The sequence below is a fragment of the Lontra canadensis genome, unplaced genomic scaffold, assembly GCF_010015895.1.
Source record: "Lontra canadensis isolate GAN:19392208 unplaced genomic scaffold, GSC_riverotter_1.0 scaffold72, whole genome shotgun sequence".
NCBI lineage: Eukaryota > Metazoa > Chordata > Mammalia > Carnivora > Mustelidae > Lontra > Lontra canadensis.
Window position 1 is genome coordinate 970756 of NW_022631066.1, and position 19218 is coordinate 989973.

The 19218-nt window shown below is 41.3% G+C and overlaps 1 protein-coding gene across 1 annotated transcript in view; it reads left to right on the top strand.

Annotated features, from left to right (window-relative positions):
- ARHGAP21 (Rho GTPase activating protein 21) overlaps nucleotides 1–18976 on the top strand; it is a 133061-nt gene extending 114085 nt beyond the window's left edge. The window contains 15 exon segments of the mRNA XM_032880808.1: nucleotides 2012–2137; nucleotides 3290–3574; nucleotides 5547–5611; nucleotides 5694–5830; nucleotides 6674–6816; nucleotides 7857–8012; nucleotides 8114–8192; nucleotides 8849–8922; nucleotides 9000–9089; nucleotides 11906–12031; nucleotides 12223–12264; nucleotides 12584–12689; nucleotides 14608–14639; nucleotides 17089–18690; nucleotides 18692–18976. Of these exon segments, the coding sequence (XP_032736699.1) occupies nucleotides 2012–2137; nucleotides 3290–3574; nucleotides 5547–5611; nucleotides 5694–5830; nucleotides 6674–6816; nucleotides 7857–8012; nucleotides 8114–8192; nucleotides 8849–8922; nucleotides 9000–9089; nucleotides 11906–12031; nucleotides 12223–12264; nucleotides 12584–12689; nucleotides 14608–14639; nucleotides 17089–18690; nucleotides 18692–18760 (3132 nt within the window). The 3' untranslated portion in view covers nucleotides 18761–18976.
- Nucleotides 18977–19218: the final 242 nt, after the last annotated feature.

The window sequence follows — 19218 nt, forward strand, 5'->3', positions numbered from 1 at the left end:
TCTCCCCTCTGCAAAATCGCCCTTGCCAGTGGCTCGTTCACCATCACAGAAGCACATTCCACTGTGAACTATATATTATTTAAAAACCTCCCTTAAATCTATATCCCCCTCTATTTCCTGTGCCTATTTTCTCACAGTAAAACTGAAATTTTTGAAGAAAATTTGAAAAAAATTGTCTGTCATGTCCACTTCCTCACATCACGTCTTTGTCAGCCCGCACACACCAGAATGACAGTGCTCACGCCAAGGCAACCAGAGTCGTTCAGGCTCCCAAACTAACGGTTATCTTCGATTTTTAACTTCTTTGACCTCTCAGTAGTCTCCAGCACAATTTCCCACTCCCTTCCTAAAACATTTTCTTCTGCTGGTTTCCATTTCTGCCTCTGCCTAATATTTAAAGTGGTGGAATGTCTTAAACTGGTTCCGACCCTCTTTCCTCTCTGTCTGCCCTCATTGCCAACATGATCTTAACCAGGGTCTCCCAGAGTTTACACTGCCAGCCTTGGCCTCTTCCCCAAGCTGCAACTCAGGTGGGCTGACGTCTTTAGGGGGGTGTTTAATAAGCGATCATGGTTTAATGGCCAAAGAGATCCGGGTTACCCCCAGACATGATTATCTGCCAGTTTCCCCATCTCATGAAGTTCACTTTCCCCGGGTGTTCAAGCCCCAGATCTGGGCATTAGCCTTGTGGCTTCTCCCCCCACCCCCATATCAAGTATTATCCACTCGACCTTCAGGACACACCGTGAAGCTCTGCATTCCTCCCTGACTTTACTTAAGTTAACTTTGGTCACTTAAGGCCACCATCGGGCCTCACCTGGATCCTTGCAGTAACACCTCTTCTTGGAGAGGAACCCAGTCTCCAGGTGGCAAGTGGGTGACCTTTGAACTGGGACCAGATAATATTACTCCTCCGATTCCTCACCCGATCACTTCCCATCACACTTCCTACCATGTCCTAAAAGACTCTAAACAATCTATTCATTAGCTGTTTCTCTCACACTGAACAGCGAACATTTAAAATGAGAATGGGTAAGCGGCACCGAGGTGGCTCAGTCGGTTAAGCATCTGACTCGGCTCAGGTCATGATCTCAGGGTCCTGGGATCGAGTCCCATGTCATCCTCCCTGCTCAGCGGGGAGTCTGCTTCTCCCTCTCCCTCTGCCCCCGACCCTGCTCATGCTCTCTCCCTTTCAAATAAAATCTTTAAAAAAAATGAATAAAATAAAATAATAATGGTAAACATACTTAATCACTAACTATGCATCCTCTCTTAACTTTTCTTTTTCCTGACCTTTCATGGATGGCCCCTTTTAAAATTTTTCCTCCACATTTCATCTTTTAAAAATTCTTTCTTGGGGCGCCTGGGTGGCTCAGTGGGTTAAGCCGCTGCCTTCAGCTCAGGTCATGATCTCAGGGTCCTGGGATCGAGCCCCACATCGGGCTCCTTGCTCAGTGGGGAGCCTGCTTCTCTCTCTGCCTCTGCCTGCCTCTCTGCCTGCTTGTGCTCTCTCTCTCTCTCTGTAAAATAAATAAATAAATAAATAAAATCTTTAAAAAAAAAAAAATTCTTTCTTAAGGAGGCCTTGCCAGAGCAGCCCCAACTTCTAGCCACGACTCAGTCATTCGTTACCGTGCCTCGTTGTTCCTCTCCCAAATGGTACTAATCGCAGTCTGATCATTTTCTTGTCTTTTTCATTCTGATTTGTCTTTTCTCACTAAGATATGAGCTCTTAAAAGCAGGAAAATTATACTGTTTCTGTTATTTTTTAATGATTAAAAATTCCTGCAGACTTTTAAAAAATGATGGTAGTCAATTCAGTTTTTTTTTTTAAATGAGACCAGAAATTTTTCTAATGTAATTGGTAATGGTAGTATTTTTTTTTTTTTTCAAAAATAACCCTTCATTTGGAACATTAAAGATTTTCTTTTTAGCAAATTAATTTCAATGTGCAAACGTTGATAAGAGAGAAAGCTGGTGTTTTACTATATTTTCTTGGCCTTTTCTGTAGATGGTAGACAGCCAGAAGTCATCAGAAGACTCTGGATCCAGGAAAGATTCTTCCTCAGAGGTTTTCAGCGATGCTGCCAAGGAAGGGTGGCTCCACTTCCGACCACTTGTCACCGACAAGGGCAAGGTAGTACGTTTTCTCAGCCTCCGTGGGTATATGAAATGCAGTCCCTGTAAAATAGCACATGAAGTCTGGATACACAAATGGCAAATTACCCAGAAGAGAAAAGAAAATATCACTTCTAGATAGCTTTTTCTGCATAAAGGAAGTAAAAATTTTTTAATTCTTATCGATGATTTAATTTTATATTTTTCATCCTGTGTATCAACTGTAAATAGAATATACAGCCCTATATTTTGCCAACAAAAAGAGAAATCAGGGTATTTAAGAAGGAGCTCAGCTTTTCTTAGTAAATAGTTTATTAGCCATAGATTTTCCCAGAGTCTTCCTTTAGGGAGTGGCAGTTCTCCATATTAATAATTTAAAATTTTTAATTTAGCTTGTCCCAGTTTTTCCTTTTAAATTGCCTTTATAATTTGCTCCTTTCACTTTATTTTATAAATATTGGGTTATAAAAATGAGTATCACAGTATTTATATGCTTCATTAAGTAGATTTCAATATAATAAAAACTTTGCCATAAAATTGCTTATAATATTTAGGTAGATAAGTTATAAAAAAAATTTTGATACTGTCAAAGAGTCTAATTTTTAAGAAAACCCAACTTGCATATGGATATTGTTGCCGGACCATATAAAGTTGATCAGTTTTGTTAGTTTCATTCATTACTCACACCTGTTGTTTTGGAATCCCCTTATGTAGTGTTTGTCAGTTGCATGATCTGAGGCTTGTGTTAAGCCTTACTCTCACTCAAAACTTTTTTTTATGGATTTTTTCTTATTTTCTATTCTCTTAGCATTTTTATATATTTTATATATTTTGCTACTCTTCTTTTACCTTACTTTATTCAGTTTGTCTTATTTACTTTGTTCATGAACAATGTAACAGTTTTTTTTTTCCCCAACCAGATTAAAGTTGATTTTGGTCAGGAATGCCTTGCCCAGCTTGGTTTCTGCTCCAGTGTTTGTCATTCCTCTCCTAAGAAGCAGATGTGATCGCAAAGCAGACACCCGCTCTACCCGCTGGGTGTACACATGTGTGTGTGTGCGCGTGTGTGTGTGTGTGTGTGTGTATGTGAGAACAGTGTTGCTTGATGTATTTGTCCTGCCCTGAGACTGAGCCAAGCATGAAGTGTCCCTGAACTGTTCATGTTTTCCAGCGAGTTGGTGGAAGTATTCGGCCGTGGAAACAGATGTATGTTGTGCTTCGGGGACATTCGCTTTACTTGTACAAAGACAAAAGAGAGCAGACAACGCCATCCGAAGAAGAGCAGCCTATCAGCGTCAACGCCTGCTTAATAGACATCTCTTACAGTGAGACCAAGAGGAAGAACGTATTTCGGCTTACCACGCCAGACTGCGAGTGCCTGTTTCAGGCCGAGGACAGAGACGACATGCTAGCGTGGATCAAGACCATCCAGGAGAGCAGCACACTCAACGAGGAGGTGTGTATTCCAAGTGACGTAAATCAAACCAGGTTCTTTCATCACTTTTTTCTTAGGAAGACCGAAAGAATTGGATACAGTTTAAAAAATTAAAATACGCTATTTTCCCTTGAAAAATTGATCAAAAGGAAAACTCAGGTGTACCTATTTTATATTACTTTCACTTATGTTGGGATCAGCATTACTGAACTACAAAAATAGATAATTCATATATTTTGCTTATTTTCTCAGAAGCAGGATCAGGACTAGTCCTGGTCATTACCCTTATGACGAAATCATTCCAGATCTGGTTCCTTATCTCAAAGACAGGATTATTGTGGGGCTTACAGTGCAGTGAACATTCTTACCAGAACAAATTACTGTGTAAATGCAAAGAGATACAGATACGAGGGTTTTCATTCATGAGATACGCACTCGAGAATATAATAGAGCCTGCTGTCAGTTCTGGCTTCTAAGAAAACTTGCATTGTCAGAAATCATGCGAAAAGCCAATTTTTCTTTTTATTAAGGAATGTTTAGGGACTTGAGAGTTTCTGGCTCATAGCCATAGAGATATTTTTTTACAACAGGAACTTCATTGGTAACGTAGTATCTCTAGCGTATGTAATTATACATTGGACAGAGCAGATTCCGCAGTGATTAAGTCTAGCTTTTGCTCAAGAGTATCTTTTAATATCATTAACACAGTTTTTCTTACATGTTGTTCTCACTTTTTGTGCTCATTGTTATGACAAAAAAAAGCGCGCAGTGTTCTCTTCCCTTAACTCACAGGACACAGGGACACCCATGTTAATTGTAAGGTTGTGCAAAATATGTTCTCTAATATAGTCGTTTCCAGTTATGTCCAATTCAAATTGTGAAAACTTAGGTCATAGGAAAAATGACTGTGCCCTTTTTCCCTGATCGTTTACACCCCTGCCTTGTTTGTGGTTAAAAATAAACACCAGATCCGTGTCAAATCAACCTTTGTTCTCTAACCAGCACTGTAAAGAAAGCATCGGACATGCATGTTTGCACAGTAAACAGGGAAAATAAGAATGCTTTACATGAATAAGTCTCAGCAACCATATGAATGTGTCCTCTTACTGTCATCACCATTTTGCAAACAAGGACACTGGCAAAGAGAGGTTACATAATTTCCATAAAGTCACACAGCTGTTAAGTGTCAGGGCCTGGGACTTAAACCCCGGCAATCTCAGTCTAGATCCTAACCATATGATCTCTCAACTGATAAGTAGGAAGAATATTTGAACTGAGATTATTTGACTCCAAAGCTTATATCTGTAAATTTTATTGTTCGTTATAATCAAAATGAAACAAGTAATAAAAAAAAGTTGATGCTACATGTCAATGTATAATTGAAATCAGTAGAAAAAAGTCATCACTTCATGGTGAAATCACTTTACCATACAGCATATTATAAAAGCTAATCTATTGAGGTTGAAATGCCCAGTTTTGAGCTTTTTCTCTTCTGATAATATCAGTGCCACTTCTGACACTAAATGACCCTCTGTCTCACTGCTCCTGTAAATTCATCATTACAAATTTTGACAGTATTTTTCCATCTTTTATCCAACTGTCTTATTTTGAAATGCTGATCAGTCCTTCTGGGATTAGAGAGAGAGGAACAAACTAAAAAGAAAAAAATGGGCCTGCTGCTTCCCAGTCGTTTATAAAAAAATGTCACATCAGTAAGTTTGAACACCTGCTGCTTGCTGGTACTATTCTAGGGATTGTAGGAGTACAGACAATAAACAGAAAGCTCTTTTGGCAGTGGATGGGGGGTACTTGGATCATTTCTTGCATAGTGATATTGGATGGTGATGTGGAAGAGAGATTTTTAAACAACTCCACTGAGAGTCTAGGGGCCAAACGGGCTAAGCAGTGCGGTACAGCAGAGCCTCAGAAGAGTAGGGATCCCGACTCATGTTTCAAATTGACTTTCTAATCTTACCTCCTGTTTATTCTGTAGGACACTGGAGTGACTAACAGGGATCTAATCAGCCGAAGAATCAAAGAATATAACAGTCTGATGAGGTGAGAATCCCACGACGCCTACAACTTAATTTGGATGTAAAATACCCTACAGTTGTTAAGAAATGTTCGTTTCTTTCAGCAGCAAAGCAGAACAGTTGCCAAAAACACCTCGCCAGAGTCTGAGCATTCGGCAGACTCTGCTTGGTGCTAAGTCAGAGCCAAAGACCCAAAGTCCGCACTCTCCCAAGGAAGAGTCAGAAAGGAAACTTCTCAGTAAAGGTACTGATGGTAGTGTTCCTGCATAAATTTAACAAAGATGATGGTTTAAAGTTGGGATTTTAAAGGTATTTCATGGGGCGGCTGGATGGTCGGTTGGTTAGGCATCTGACTCAATTGTGGCTCAGTTCATGATCCCAGGGTCCTGAGATGGAATCCCGCATCGGGCCCCATGCTGAGCGTGGAGCCTGCTTACGATGGGCTCTCTCCTTCTCTGTCTGCTCTTCCCTGCCACTTCTGTCTCTGTCTTTCTCTCTGTCTTTCACTCTCTATAAAAAAATAAAAATAATAAATAAATAAATGTATTTTATGTTCTTCTGTACCATTTCTGCTGACCTCAGCCCAGTGCGAGCTAGCTCAAAGGTGACCCTGGGCCCTGTCTAGTCTAATGGGGTTTTCCCTTAAGGTGAGTCTTTGTCTTGTAATAAAGATGATAGGAGGGAAGATATACATCTACATAAAAGGCACCAGGGCTTTAATGCAGGGGATCCAGGCACTGTTACTTTGAGATAAAACCATCATGTTTCCTTACGCTAAAATCTCACTACTGAGATGTCACGCTGATCCTGTTTTCTTGACTGTTTTAAAGAAAACCATGGTACAGATTGTAAAAGGGTAGAAAAGCATAACTGATTCCGATTTAATTATATGGGAGGTTAAAAGGAATGCTATATTAGGAAGAGAATATAATACATTTTTTATAAATATAGGATCTGTCATTTATAGGACAGGACTCTGATGTATATAAATCTTGATAAAAGACTCTTAAAGGCATGATTTAAACATGCTTGTTTCCATTTTCTTTTTCTTTCTTTCTTTTTTTTTTTTTTTGCATAAAATCAAAAGATGATACCAGTCCCCCAAAAGACAAAGGCACGTGGAGAAAAGGCATTCCAAGTATTATGAGAAAGACATTTGAAAAAAAGCCCACTGCTACTGGAACATTTGGTGTCAGATTGGATGACTGCCCACCAGCGCATACCAATCGGGTAGGAGACCCCAGCCGCCCGCACTTCCTATGGTCATTAGTTCAGGTGTAGGCCTTATAGGACCTGAGTACACAGCCCCTCAGATGACACAGAGTATCTGTTAATCTGATGAGTATCTTCCTCTTCATAGCAGACCCAACTTCCCTAAGCATTGCTGGCGCATAAGGCCGTGTTGAGTAATTTCATCTATAATGCTTTTTTTCTAACATATTGACTCTAAGATAGAGTAATGATTCGTCCATTAGGAATGTATCTGAAATGGTAAGAATTCATTTTCAAATCCTGTGTGTTTCTGCTTCTAGCACCTTAAAAGAAGGATGAGAACAAGAACCTGATTAAGAAAGTATAACACATGTAGGGGCGCCCGGGTGGCTCAGTGGATTAAGGCTCTGCCTTCAGCCCAGGTCATGATCTCAGGGTCCTGAGATCGAGCCCCGCATCGGGCTCTCTGCTCAGCGGGGAGCCTGCTTCCCCCTCTCTCTCTCTCTCTCTGCCTGCCTCTCTGCCCACTTATGATCTCTGTCTGTCAAATAAATAAAATTAAAAAAAAAAAAGTATAACACATGTAAATGTGCGAGTGTGCACGCACGTGTGTCTGTGTGCGCATGTGCGTGTGTATGGCGTCTGTGTGAGGATTCGTGTCATGAGTCGCTTGATGTTAGTCTCTCCCCCCTTCTTGGGATTTTACTCGACTTTATTCACAGGTGCTGCTCCCACATTCTCTTCACTTCAGACTTGCCCATTTCCTCTTCGATGTTCATCTCCCTGTCTTGACCTATTTGTTCTCCTCCCACTGTCCCAGATCTCTGTTGCTGCTTCTGCTCTATTCCCGGTTCTGCAATCAATGTCTCTGTTCTGCATTTTCTATCAAATAGCAGAGATGTATGTATTTTGTCTCAGATGGAAAGGGCCTCTTAGCTATGATATGTATCTACTAACAAATAGAAACATTTGTGCTGTATTAAATAAATTTATTTATTTAATTTATAATTAATTAATTTATTGTACTGTATTAAATAAATTTATTTCTTGTTTTGCAGTATATTCCATTAATAGTTGACATATGTTGCAAATTAGTTGAAGAAAGAGGTCTTGAGTATACAGGTATTTATAGAGTCCCTGGAAATAACGCAGCCATTTCAAGTATGCAAGAAGAACTCAACAAGGGGATGGCTGACATTGACATACAAGATGATGTAAGTGTGTTTATTTCTGTCTGAATACCTGATCTGTGGGTTTTTTCCCCCTTTGATGGTATTGACTAAAAAAACGCCATATTTCTATTTTACCCACCTAGAAATGGCGAGATTTGAATGTGATAAGCAGTTTATTAAAATCCTTCTTCAGAAAACTCCCTGAGCCTCTCTTCACAAATGGTGAGTGAACTCCCACAAAAGATACCAGTTGAAACAATTTAAAATTACATTGTTGGAAAGCCAAAGAATATTGATATTTTGTCAAAGGAAGCAGGAGATTTTGTTCAGTTGTTACTTCTCTGTAAAGCGTAATTATGGCTATTTTTTGTCACTCGGATTTTTTTTCTTATGGATAAATATCAGCGAAAAATGAGAATTTATAATGTTATTTAGGTTCAGTAAAATGTAAGTTATCCTGTTTATCCATATTTGCTTGCCAAGTTAAAAATATATTATTATTCGCTGTCAAAAGTCTTCAGACACAATAAAGTACAATTAGTAGAAAAACGTTTTTTCAGTCAAGCCAAATATTTAACTTAAATAAGACACTGTTCTTGATGTTGTGGTTGGGGGATAAAAGAGAGTGGAGACTATAAATATAGGACAGTACTCTCAGAGAACTCATTTTTAGGGAATTTTATTTGATGATAAGGCTTGGAGGGTCATTAAAAATGATAGCTGTTTTGGAGACTTAATTTCAAAGGCCATTTGGGGTCATCCCTACATTTAAGTTTTTGTATTGGGTTTTGAAGCCAAACCTTAAAAGAAATCTCGATCACAACTCACCTAAGCAATTTGAGATAAAGTTGTTTTATTCTTCTTATTGTTGTTGTCAGATAAATATGCCGATTTTATTGAGGCCAATCGTAAAGAAGATCCTCTAGACCGTCTGAAAACGTTAAAAAGACTAGTAGGTATTATTTTATATTTTTGGAGGTGCAACTGAAATTCAGCCTCTAAATCCATCATGAAAATAATATGTTTCAGATTCACGACTTGCCCGAACATCATTATGAAACTCTGAAGTTCCTTTCCGCTCATCTGAAAACAGTGGCAGAAAATTCAGAAAAAAATAAGGTGTGTAAAGTACATATTGAAGAAGCGTGCTTTCGGGGCTTTAGTTGAAAAGATACGCGTCATTGCTTCACGTCAATTAAAATCATGGTTATAATTCAACAAAACCTCTCAAATACACACTCTTGGCCAGGGAGCCCCTCTAAAGATCACTCTTCAAAGCAAAAGATCCCAAAACATCAATTGTCACCATTTTGAAAAGACATTTCCTTTTCTATTTACCCAGCAAGAAAAATAGAAGTCAAAAATTTTACTTCCTTTTTCATCTGTGCATTTGCTGTACTTTTGAGCAGTGCGACAATCAAGTTGTACCAAACAGCATAGAAGGAAGACTGACAGACACGTTCTTTTTGTTTTGTTTTGTTCCATTTTAAGCAGAGAGGACCTTCTTCTTTGTTGTTTATTTGTTTAACAGAATCACATCGCCTTTGTCAAACACACCAAAATGTGTTATCCCTTCATATTATCTACTACTCCGTTCATGTTCAGTTTTTCCAGATTGATTTCAAGAAATGTCTTTTCACCCCTGTTTGTTTAAATCAGTATCTAAAGGTTCACACAGTGTGTTCAGTTGATATGTTATAATCTTAACTTTATATCATTTTATTCCATCCTTCATGGTTGTTGCCTAAACCAGTGATATCTTTAGAGGTTGCAAAACAATGATTTTCTGAATCTTGGGCATTACTTAAAAATATAGAAACAAAGTCATCTTGGCTTGTGGAGAAGAGAAAAAACAGAATACCACAAGCTCAGGAACACTGCTGTCACCTTTTCCCGAAAGGTCCTGTCTGCTGAAGGTCGAGCAAAATGCATTCATTCAGGTCAGTTTAGCATCTGTCATGTTCCAGAAGACAGTTGCTCACAGTTGTAGTAAGGCTGAGGTTTGAGAACAGGATTAAACCCTATTACCTGTGGGACGTTTACAAGCAGTGTTACAATATCCCTTAGATTCTCAATTTCCTCAACAGTGATAGGACATAAAAGGAAAAAGGAACAAAAGAGAATGAGAGAAAGAAAGAAAGAACCAGTATCAATTAATGGTACAGTTTCTAGAAGTTCATCCAGAAAATTCTCAGTATAATTGTAGCTGAAATATTTTCTAATTATTTCAGCATTTCCCAAAGTGCATTACATCATTCATCACTTTTGCTGGTTGTCAGCAGTGCAGGGGCCATAGCATCTGATGGTCTCATTAGTTTAGAAAGCACCAAATTAAGCAAAATGTAACAGTTATGTTACATAAACAATGTAATGTAATTTTTATGAACAAAAATTCTTTACTGTAGAATTTATTCTGGCTTTACTGTATTAACTAACACTGTGACTACACGTGTGGGACGTCTTTCCAGAAATACAGAATTTGCCTTAGGTAATTAATGACTAAATAAGTGATGAACTACTTATGTTACCAGCTTTAGGTAAGAGCCAGCTAAAACTATATACCCACATAGTAAATACGACTGTATACACATAGATAATAATGTGTGCAATGATTAGTCTACAAAAACTGAAACGAAATCATCGTAGACAAGAACCCAGTAAAAATTTTGCGGAAGACCTTTGAGATGGACTTGATTTTCTGAGCCACTTTTACCAGTGCAGATTTGGGAATAAGAATGCATCCTCCAGCGGGAGAATAAGAAACATACCTGTGCGCCCAGTTCAAGTCAGCCCTTCCTGCAGTCAGATTTTCTTTCCACTAGGTCAACTTGCTCTGAAAATACTGACTTTGATCACAATTTCTCCTGATATCTCCGTCGTGAGCAGAGTGTAATGATGCATGTGTTATGGTAGATGACATATTTGATGCTGAACAGTTGCTTTGGAACAGGAGACCTGTGCATTTTCTGCTTTCCACCATACCGGAAATGTGTTTGTGTACACGTGTGGGCATGTGCGCGGCTCTCCCAAAACAGGATAGTAGTGTGCTTCCCTAAACCAGTTCGACTTTTTGAGTTCTGCAGTGATTTATTTTATTTATTTATTCATTCATTCATTCATTCATTCATTCACCCCCTGGTAAGTTATCAGGGTTGGTTAAAGCTATTTGACATTTTAATCAAATCCTGACTTCAAAATATTACACCAAACGCTATAGGATACAACAAAGGAAAACAAAAGATCTATACCTTTGATAATTGTGTAATTAAACAAGGAATACAAAATACCATGGAAATGAATGTCCAAACATAGAAGCATGTTATATTGAGGTGTTCAGGTTGACACAAGGATAAGCAAAGAGCTTTGGAAGTTTTTGTTGAAGTAAAAATTGGTCAAAAAGAATATTTCTGGACATTGGGTTTTTAAGTGTTAGCACTTTTGATGTACCATGGGGGCAAGTTTGAAATAGGTAATATGTCGTTGAACGTTTTTTTCTAGTTGTTTTTTGGGTTGTTGTTTTTTGTTGTTCTGTTTTGTTTCTTTTAGTTTTTGAGGGGAAGAGGGTTGCCCTATTGTTTGTAAGGTTTTTTTTCCCTTTGATTTTAATATTTTTGTCAGTTAATGCAGCTCTTATAATACTAGTTTTGAAGCAGATCAATTGCTTGCAATCAAAGACTTCATGAAAAAAATGAATGCCAGTTAAGCACAGTACATTGTCATTAAAGCAGGAAAAAGACGTTAAGTGTAGATTAGCTTATAGAAAGCCTAACTAGGAAGCATTAGTTTTTTTATACACAATCAGTCAACCGTTCTTCTTTGAGTTCTTTTTCATCAAAAGAACCTTTCAGAAATAAAATGCCAAACACACAATGGGAATTTAAGCCTACTTTCTTAAGAAAAATTCTGATATCTTTCAATAACGTCCTTTGTTCCAGATGGAACCAAGAAACCTAGCGATTGTTTTTGGTCCAACTCTTGTGAGAACATCCGAAGACAACATGACCCACATGGTCACTCACATGCCAGACCAGTACAAGATCGTAGAGACACTTATCCAGCATGTAAGTTCAGTCTTCATCTCATCAAAAAACCAATTTTCTTGTGAGCAGCTGGTGTTTGGTAGGGCAGAATTTGCTTGTAATTTTTGTTTTCTAAGAAAACTCCTCCCCCCCCAGTATTATCCTCCAAAATATAGATATATTATGGGGATCCTTTAGTTTCTCTTTTCACCTTTTTTTATTTTAAATTTTAGCATGACTGGTTTTTCACAGAAGAAGGTGTGGAAGAACCTCTTGTAAGTATCGTCCGTCAGCCTTCGTACTGACTTTTTTCATTCGGGACACAAGCTCCTGACCCAACAGCGTCAACTTCTGGCTTTGTATGCTATTGTCCGCTTTGCGCCCCGGAAGCAGGTCTATAGCTCCTCAGTTTCCGGTCAAGTGAAAATACAAGTATGATGCTTATTTCGTAGTTCATTAATGACATATAAACAATGTAAAAAGTTAAGCACGTGTGCTCCACTCAGTAAATGTGTCTTTTATTAAATGTTGTTTGAATTTTAAAGAAATTATCTTTAAAGAGATGATGAAGAGATCTTTGTTTATTAACCATAGACAACAGTGCAGGAGGAAAACACAGTAGACTCCCAGCCAGTGCCCAACATAGATCATTTACTCACCAACATTGGAAGGACAGGAGTCTCCCCGGGAGATGTATCAGGTAACTCTTGCCTGGGCAGTACCGATCTGGTTAAGGTTAAGCTAAATCCTCGTAACATGAAAGAACGAAATCAATCATAAGTAACAATTCACTATGATTTTTTTCCTTTTCTTCTCCTTTTTTTTTTCCCCTTTCTACTAATAAAAAACTGAATCTTCCTTTTCTGATTGATCTCAGTTATCTTCCAGTGACTCTAATGCCATTGGCAGTGCATGGGATTGTAATGCTTGTCAGAGTGGAAATCTGAGGGAAATGAGCATGCAAACCACTGTTTTGTTCTTTTTTTTTAATTCACAGTTTCCATGTAATAGTCATCACAAGGTAAAACAGATATATGCTGCTGAATATGTGGTTGCTGTGATGGCAGAAAGTGTGATCGAGACTGTACAAGTAGTTCTTATTCTTGAGCTAGACGTTCTGTTTAAAAGCAGCAAGTGAAAAATGTCGAACTGCTAATGGGCGCCATTTTCATAAATACAGCATATTATTTGTCGCTGCAGATGTCACAGTAGAAGTCGAACTGATTTGACATTTTCTTCTGTTCTCTCTTGCCGCGCTCATGTGTGGTTAAGTAGCACTTTTCATAGGCTCTTTTGCTGACGGTTTTCTCCCGCCGAACTGTTGCACTATATCTAGCATGTTATTTTACACGCTGTTCTCCCTTTGTCTCTAGTTCTTGTTTGAGTCCTAAAGGGTTTTTTCAGCACTTACTGACACAGGCATATCTATACTGACGTTGTACAGGCGAAGTGGGAGGAGTCTATCACACGGTAATGTCGCTAGTGGATTCTGTGGTGGCCCTGATGGACAGCTGGAGCTGTAGGAAGAAGGAGGACTGCTGTCCACACTGTAGCTGCCTTGTCTGCAGAAACCCCCGATTCTTGTAAATGCAAACACGGTTGATCTGTGGTGTAAATTTTCTCGTAAAGATTATTGTAAACAGATCAATACTACTTTCTTAAAAGTTTTTCTGCTGTTTCTTGTTATTTCTGAAGCAGACCGAGAGGAGAAATAGCATGGTATGGTCTACCAGTTCTTAAAGTCATAAAGCATTTAGCCATGTGTTCAAAGGGGCGTGGCATGGGGCTCAGCTCATTAACCTTGAAAATCAATTTCCCTCAACTTGAAAGACAAAATTTCCCATTTGGTCTTCTCCCGACTAGTGCTAGCCCCTTCCTACCCTCTTTATACTTGTATAATCTGAGTTTTTGCCAGACAGTGAAAATTATGGTCTCCATTTTTCCATTTCCATAATAGCATTTGTGATAGATAACTCTGAAACTGGTAGCAATTTAACCAAACTACTCACAAGGATCCCTGACTGCACAGATGTGAAACTGGGGTCTGAAGCCCAAAGATCAGCATTATTGAAAAACCAAAGTGACCTGGAAGCAGGGTTTCCTAATGCATCCAGATGCATGCAAATATATGCTTACAAAATATGAGTTTGACAGTCTGACAAAAATCAACGTAAACGCACCGAGTACGAGTGTCTCGATTTGTAGCTAGGACAGCCAACCATCTTGAAAGTTCTACATTGTGTATCAGTTTCACATACAGGATGTGGCACATAGTACAATTCTTAAAAAGGTCTTCCAGCTTCTTTACTGCTAGATTTAATATTTAGAAATCTTGATAAACACTAGTGTTTCTGTTTTTGTTTAGTACAGGGCTCCTTTGCCATTCCTCTCATTGAGCTGATTCTGCCTACAATTCACAGCATCCTTTCATGGCGGTGGCTTTCTGTGGTGCAGCTTGCATCTTTGTGAGCTCTGACTATCCACTGTGTTCTCTTGTTTTGTTTGAGTTTTGCTTTCTCATTTCGTTCTGTGCCTGTCTTTTCCATAAGTTTTGCATTGTTTGTTGAAAGCAGCAAAGATTGACTGATACTGACCATGTTTTGTTTAACTTCTCACAGATTCAGCTACTAGTGACTCAACAAAATCTAAGGTAAATGGTTTCATACAATTCTGAGCTACCTGGCAGTGGGGGAGTTTCCTTCTGGCTGATTGTTAGGACTAGGCTACAAGCGCATCCCTCTCTGTGTCAGATGACACAGACTGACAGAGTCTTTGAGAGGGAAAAATGAGTTCATAGACTGTGGTAGAACAAGGGATTGTGCGTCGGAATGTTGGGTTTCTACTCCTAATACAGAGGAGTAGACCCCTGTTTCTTAAATTCTTAAATCTGAACATTTTCTAATGTACACAAAAGCAGAGACGATGGTATAATGAGTCCCCATGCAATCATTATCCATTCTCAACAGTTAACATGTGGGTGGCCATCTGGTTCCATGTACATTTCACTCCCACTTCCCTCCCCCTAGACTACCTTGAAGCAAAGCCCAAGCATCACGTTTCACCTGTAAATATTTCAGTAGTAATACAGTTTTGTTATCATTATACATTCTTATGAAAAAATATATTCTTGCCTGCCTTTCAGAAAAATCAGTATTTTTACATAATTTGTATTCTGTTGACACCACCAATTACAAATTTTGAGTAGCTCTGGGAAGTTCTTAGTCTTAGAAGGGTTTTTATTAATCCAGTTTATCCAAACTTTGATCTGCTGAGACAGTAGCAGCTAGAATTGTCAATAGATTTCTTACAACATCGTTCTATTTGGAAGTGAGACATATATATCATGTTTAAATACCATAGTGAGGTCATCTGTGATTAAATTATAATTCTTGCAGGAGATTTTACAAAGTGTTCCAGTCATATCATTCATTATCACTCACCCTGTATTTTTTACTGGGTTTTTGCCCCAATTTTTTATTTTGAAAAGTTTTAAACCTAGAGAAAAGTTACAAGGATAATAGCACCCAAACCTTTTGCCTTAGATTGTTAATTTGGTCCATCTTGATATATATCATTTGAGGGGGGGAGGTGACTGAGAATTACTTGCAGACATGAAAACACTTTACCCTAAATGCTTCAGCGTGCACATTCTGAGAATGGGGCGTTCTCCTCTATAATCACAGGGTAATTCTCATACCCAGGTAATTAACATGAGTACACAACATTACTATTTCTAATGGAGTCTTTACACAAATTTCTCCAATTGTCCCAAGTCTCAATAATGTAAATGTAGATTGTTTTTTATTTTCCTGTACAGGATGAAATTAAGGATCATCCCTTGCATTTTATTGTCTTTTTTTTTTTTTTTTTTTAGGGATGCTTTTAATTTGGGACTGTTTCCTTTTTATTTTTTCCCCCCAAAGATTCCAGATTTAGATTTAGATTTGGATTGAGACTTGAGACCTGTTTGAAATTTCCTCCTTCCCTCTTATTAGATGTGTATTTCTTAACATGTCTTAGTTTCTCTCTTTAGCGGAAGCTGTTCACATGTGGATAACCAACTAAGCAGTGTACTGGATAATCGGGGAATCCTTTCTTACTTGTAGAAACAAAGTTCTGTTAATCTGCAGTTTCATTCTGGTGAATCCTTTTTAGTACAGCAGCCTAAGTCTTTACTTTTTCCAAGACTTCAGTATAGTAGTTTTAGTTTGTCTGGGATGTTTACGACCGTAGAGAAGTCAATTCTCTGCTTCTCTTACTCGGCGTGCGCCCTGCCTTCCTGCTCGTCTTACATGGTCTCTGGTTAACCAGCAAGTGTTACTGACTCCCCCCACCATTCACTTAGCCAGTAGGCCTCCCGAGCAAACTGATGAAATAGTCGTCACCAAGGGCCCATCACGCGCAGCCACGGAAGCCAGTAGCCTGCACTACAACTTTATCAGGGATAGTGCTTCCATGGTAAGGATTTAAGATCCTCAGTTGACCTTGCGTTCTTTGAATTTTCTGATTTTGTTGTTACCTTGAGATAAATGAGACATTACCAGCCTGATTTGCCCAAGGCAAGTCTGAAGATCGAGTCTGGCTGAACTGATGGAAGACCAGAGAGTTCCCTTAGTGAGTTTCCCCCATACAGTGTGTGTGTCATATGGTGTCTGTAATTAGGAAGGGGAAGTCAGTCATAGAGTTGTAGTGACCTATGTCAGGACATTATACTCAGCTGTGCCAGGATATTAACTCTTCAACCTGTGTTCCAGATTAAGGAACCTGAAGAATGTGGGGCCCCCAGGAGCAGGGGAAGTCAGGAGATGCAGGGAAATGAACGAGAGAGAATAGGAGCGCTAGACAGCTCTAAGCACAAAACACGTCTCTGAAAGGTGGATGTGTCTGGGGCGTGACCCAGCCGTAAATACCACCAGTCGCGAAGAAACAGCCTACCTCATGAGCAGGTTCCAGGGAGGTATAAAAAAACTACGTTCTGTCCGTGCTTCCGGAGCTTTCACAGAGTTAATGAAGTAAGAAACGTTTGGGAGAAACCTTTTGAGAAGAGGAACTCAGCGGTGTGCCTGTGTTCCCAGTGTCATTTCTCTGATTTCTCGCAGGGTTCTTGGGGATCTGGCAAAGATCAGTATAGCAGGGAGCTGCTGGTGTCCTCCATCTTCGCAGCCGCCAGTCGCAAGAGGAAAAAGCCCAAAGAAAAGGCCCAACCCAGCAGCTCAGAAGACGAACTGGACAATGTATTTTTTAAGAAAGATAACACAGAACAGAGTCACAATGACATTAAAGAAGAATCCAAAAAAGAGAGTGAGACATTGTGCAGAAAACAAAGGATCGCCATTTCCAAAGAAAACACGGCTAAGAAGGACCCCGGGGCCCCAAAAGACGAAAAGACGCCGCCGCGAAAGCAGAGCGCCACGTCGGAGGAGCCCTCCCCGCCGCACAGCGCCAAACCCCCGAAGTCGCCGGCGCCGAGCTGCCGCTTCCCGGAGCCGCGAGAGAGCCCCCGGCCGCCCGGCGCCCCCAGGTCCTGCCCCTTGGAAGAGCCGGGCTCGGACTCCTGCTCGCAGGCGTCCCCGGCCAGGCTCTCCGCGGGGAAGTGCGGCAGCCCGGGCGCGAGGCACCGCGGCTTTCTGGCCGTCCCGGGCGCCCTCGCGTCGGACTGCCCCGGCGCGCACCCCGCCGGCCTGGACGGCAGCCGGCTCAGCCCCGACGTGCGCTCGGTGGCCGAGAGCCGGGGCGACGAGGCGGACGACGAGCGCAGCGAGCGCGTCAGCGAGGGCCGCCCGGTGGAGACGGACAGCGAGACGGACTTCCCGGTGTTCCCGGGCGCGCTGGCGTCCGAGCGGCTGCTGCGGGGCCCGCTGCAGGACGCCGGCAAGGCGGGCCGCCGCAACTCGGAGGGCAGCGAGCTCAGCGGCACCGAGGGGAGCCTGACGCCCAGCCTGGACAGCCGGAGGCCGCTCTTCAGCTCCCACAAGCTCATCGAGTGCGACACCCTGTCCAGGAGGAAGTCGGCCCGCTTCAAGTCCGACAGCGGCGGCCTGGGGGACGCCAGGGGCGACCGGGACAGCCCGGCCATCAGCAGGGTGTTCGACGTCATGAAGAAAGGCAAGTCCACGGGGAGCCTGCTGCCACCCGCCAGGAGCGAGTCGGAGAAGCAGGAGCCCACCTGGAAGACGAAAATCGCGGACCGGTTAAAACTAAGGCCCCGGGCGCCGGCCGACGACATGTTCGGCGTGGGGAGCCAGAAAGCCGGCGCCGAGGCCGCCAAGCGCAAGAACATCAAGCGGCGGCACACGCTCGGGGGCCACCGCGACGCGGCCGAGCTCAGCGTGCTCAGCTTCTGGAAGGCGCACGAGCAGGCGGCGGACAGGGACGCCGAGCTCTCCGCCGTCCACCGGCTGAAGCCCAAGTGCTCCGCCCAGGACCTGTCCATCTCCGACTGGCTGGCCCGGGAGCGCCTGCGCACCAGCGCCTCCGACCTCAGCGGGGCGGACGCGGGGGACCCGGCGCCCGACGTTGGTCCCCGCGCGGTCGACGGAGCCGCGCCCGACGCGCCTCCGAGTTCGCAGCCCGCCGCGGGCGCTTCTCCGGGTCCCTCGGCTCCGGCCCCCAGGCCCCTTCTTTCCAGACCGCCACGGTCACCCGACCAGATCAACGGAGAAAGCTTCCAGAACATGAGCCAAAATGCTAGTTCGGCAGCATTATAATGCCCAGCCTCAGAAACTGTCCGAAACCCCAGGCAGTGGAGCACAGTCTCATCCCTGTCTTTGATCTGGGGCATGTCCACTATAGCAACTGAAAAGCTACTGTTACACGTTCCAGTAACTCTGTAAATATTTTCTTGTACCAGAATTGTTATTATGCAGCCTTCATTTGGGCTGGTTTCATCATTTTGCACTGTGGAATAACTTTACAGTGCATTACTACAGCCAGAAGAACATATATATATGTGTGTGTGTGTGTATACATGCATATATATATATATATATATATGTGTATGTATACATGCATATATATATATATATATACATATATATATATATATATATTTTACAAATGTTGGACAGTTGTATACAAATGAGCAAGGTATTTGTTGCAACTTAACTACACAGTGTACACCCGAGATCACTGAAGCAAACAGCTGGCATTTGTGTGCAGCAGATTTGTTCTTTTGGTTTCATCACTAACAAAAGTGCCTCATCATAAAAATCCATTTGGTTATTAGGGTG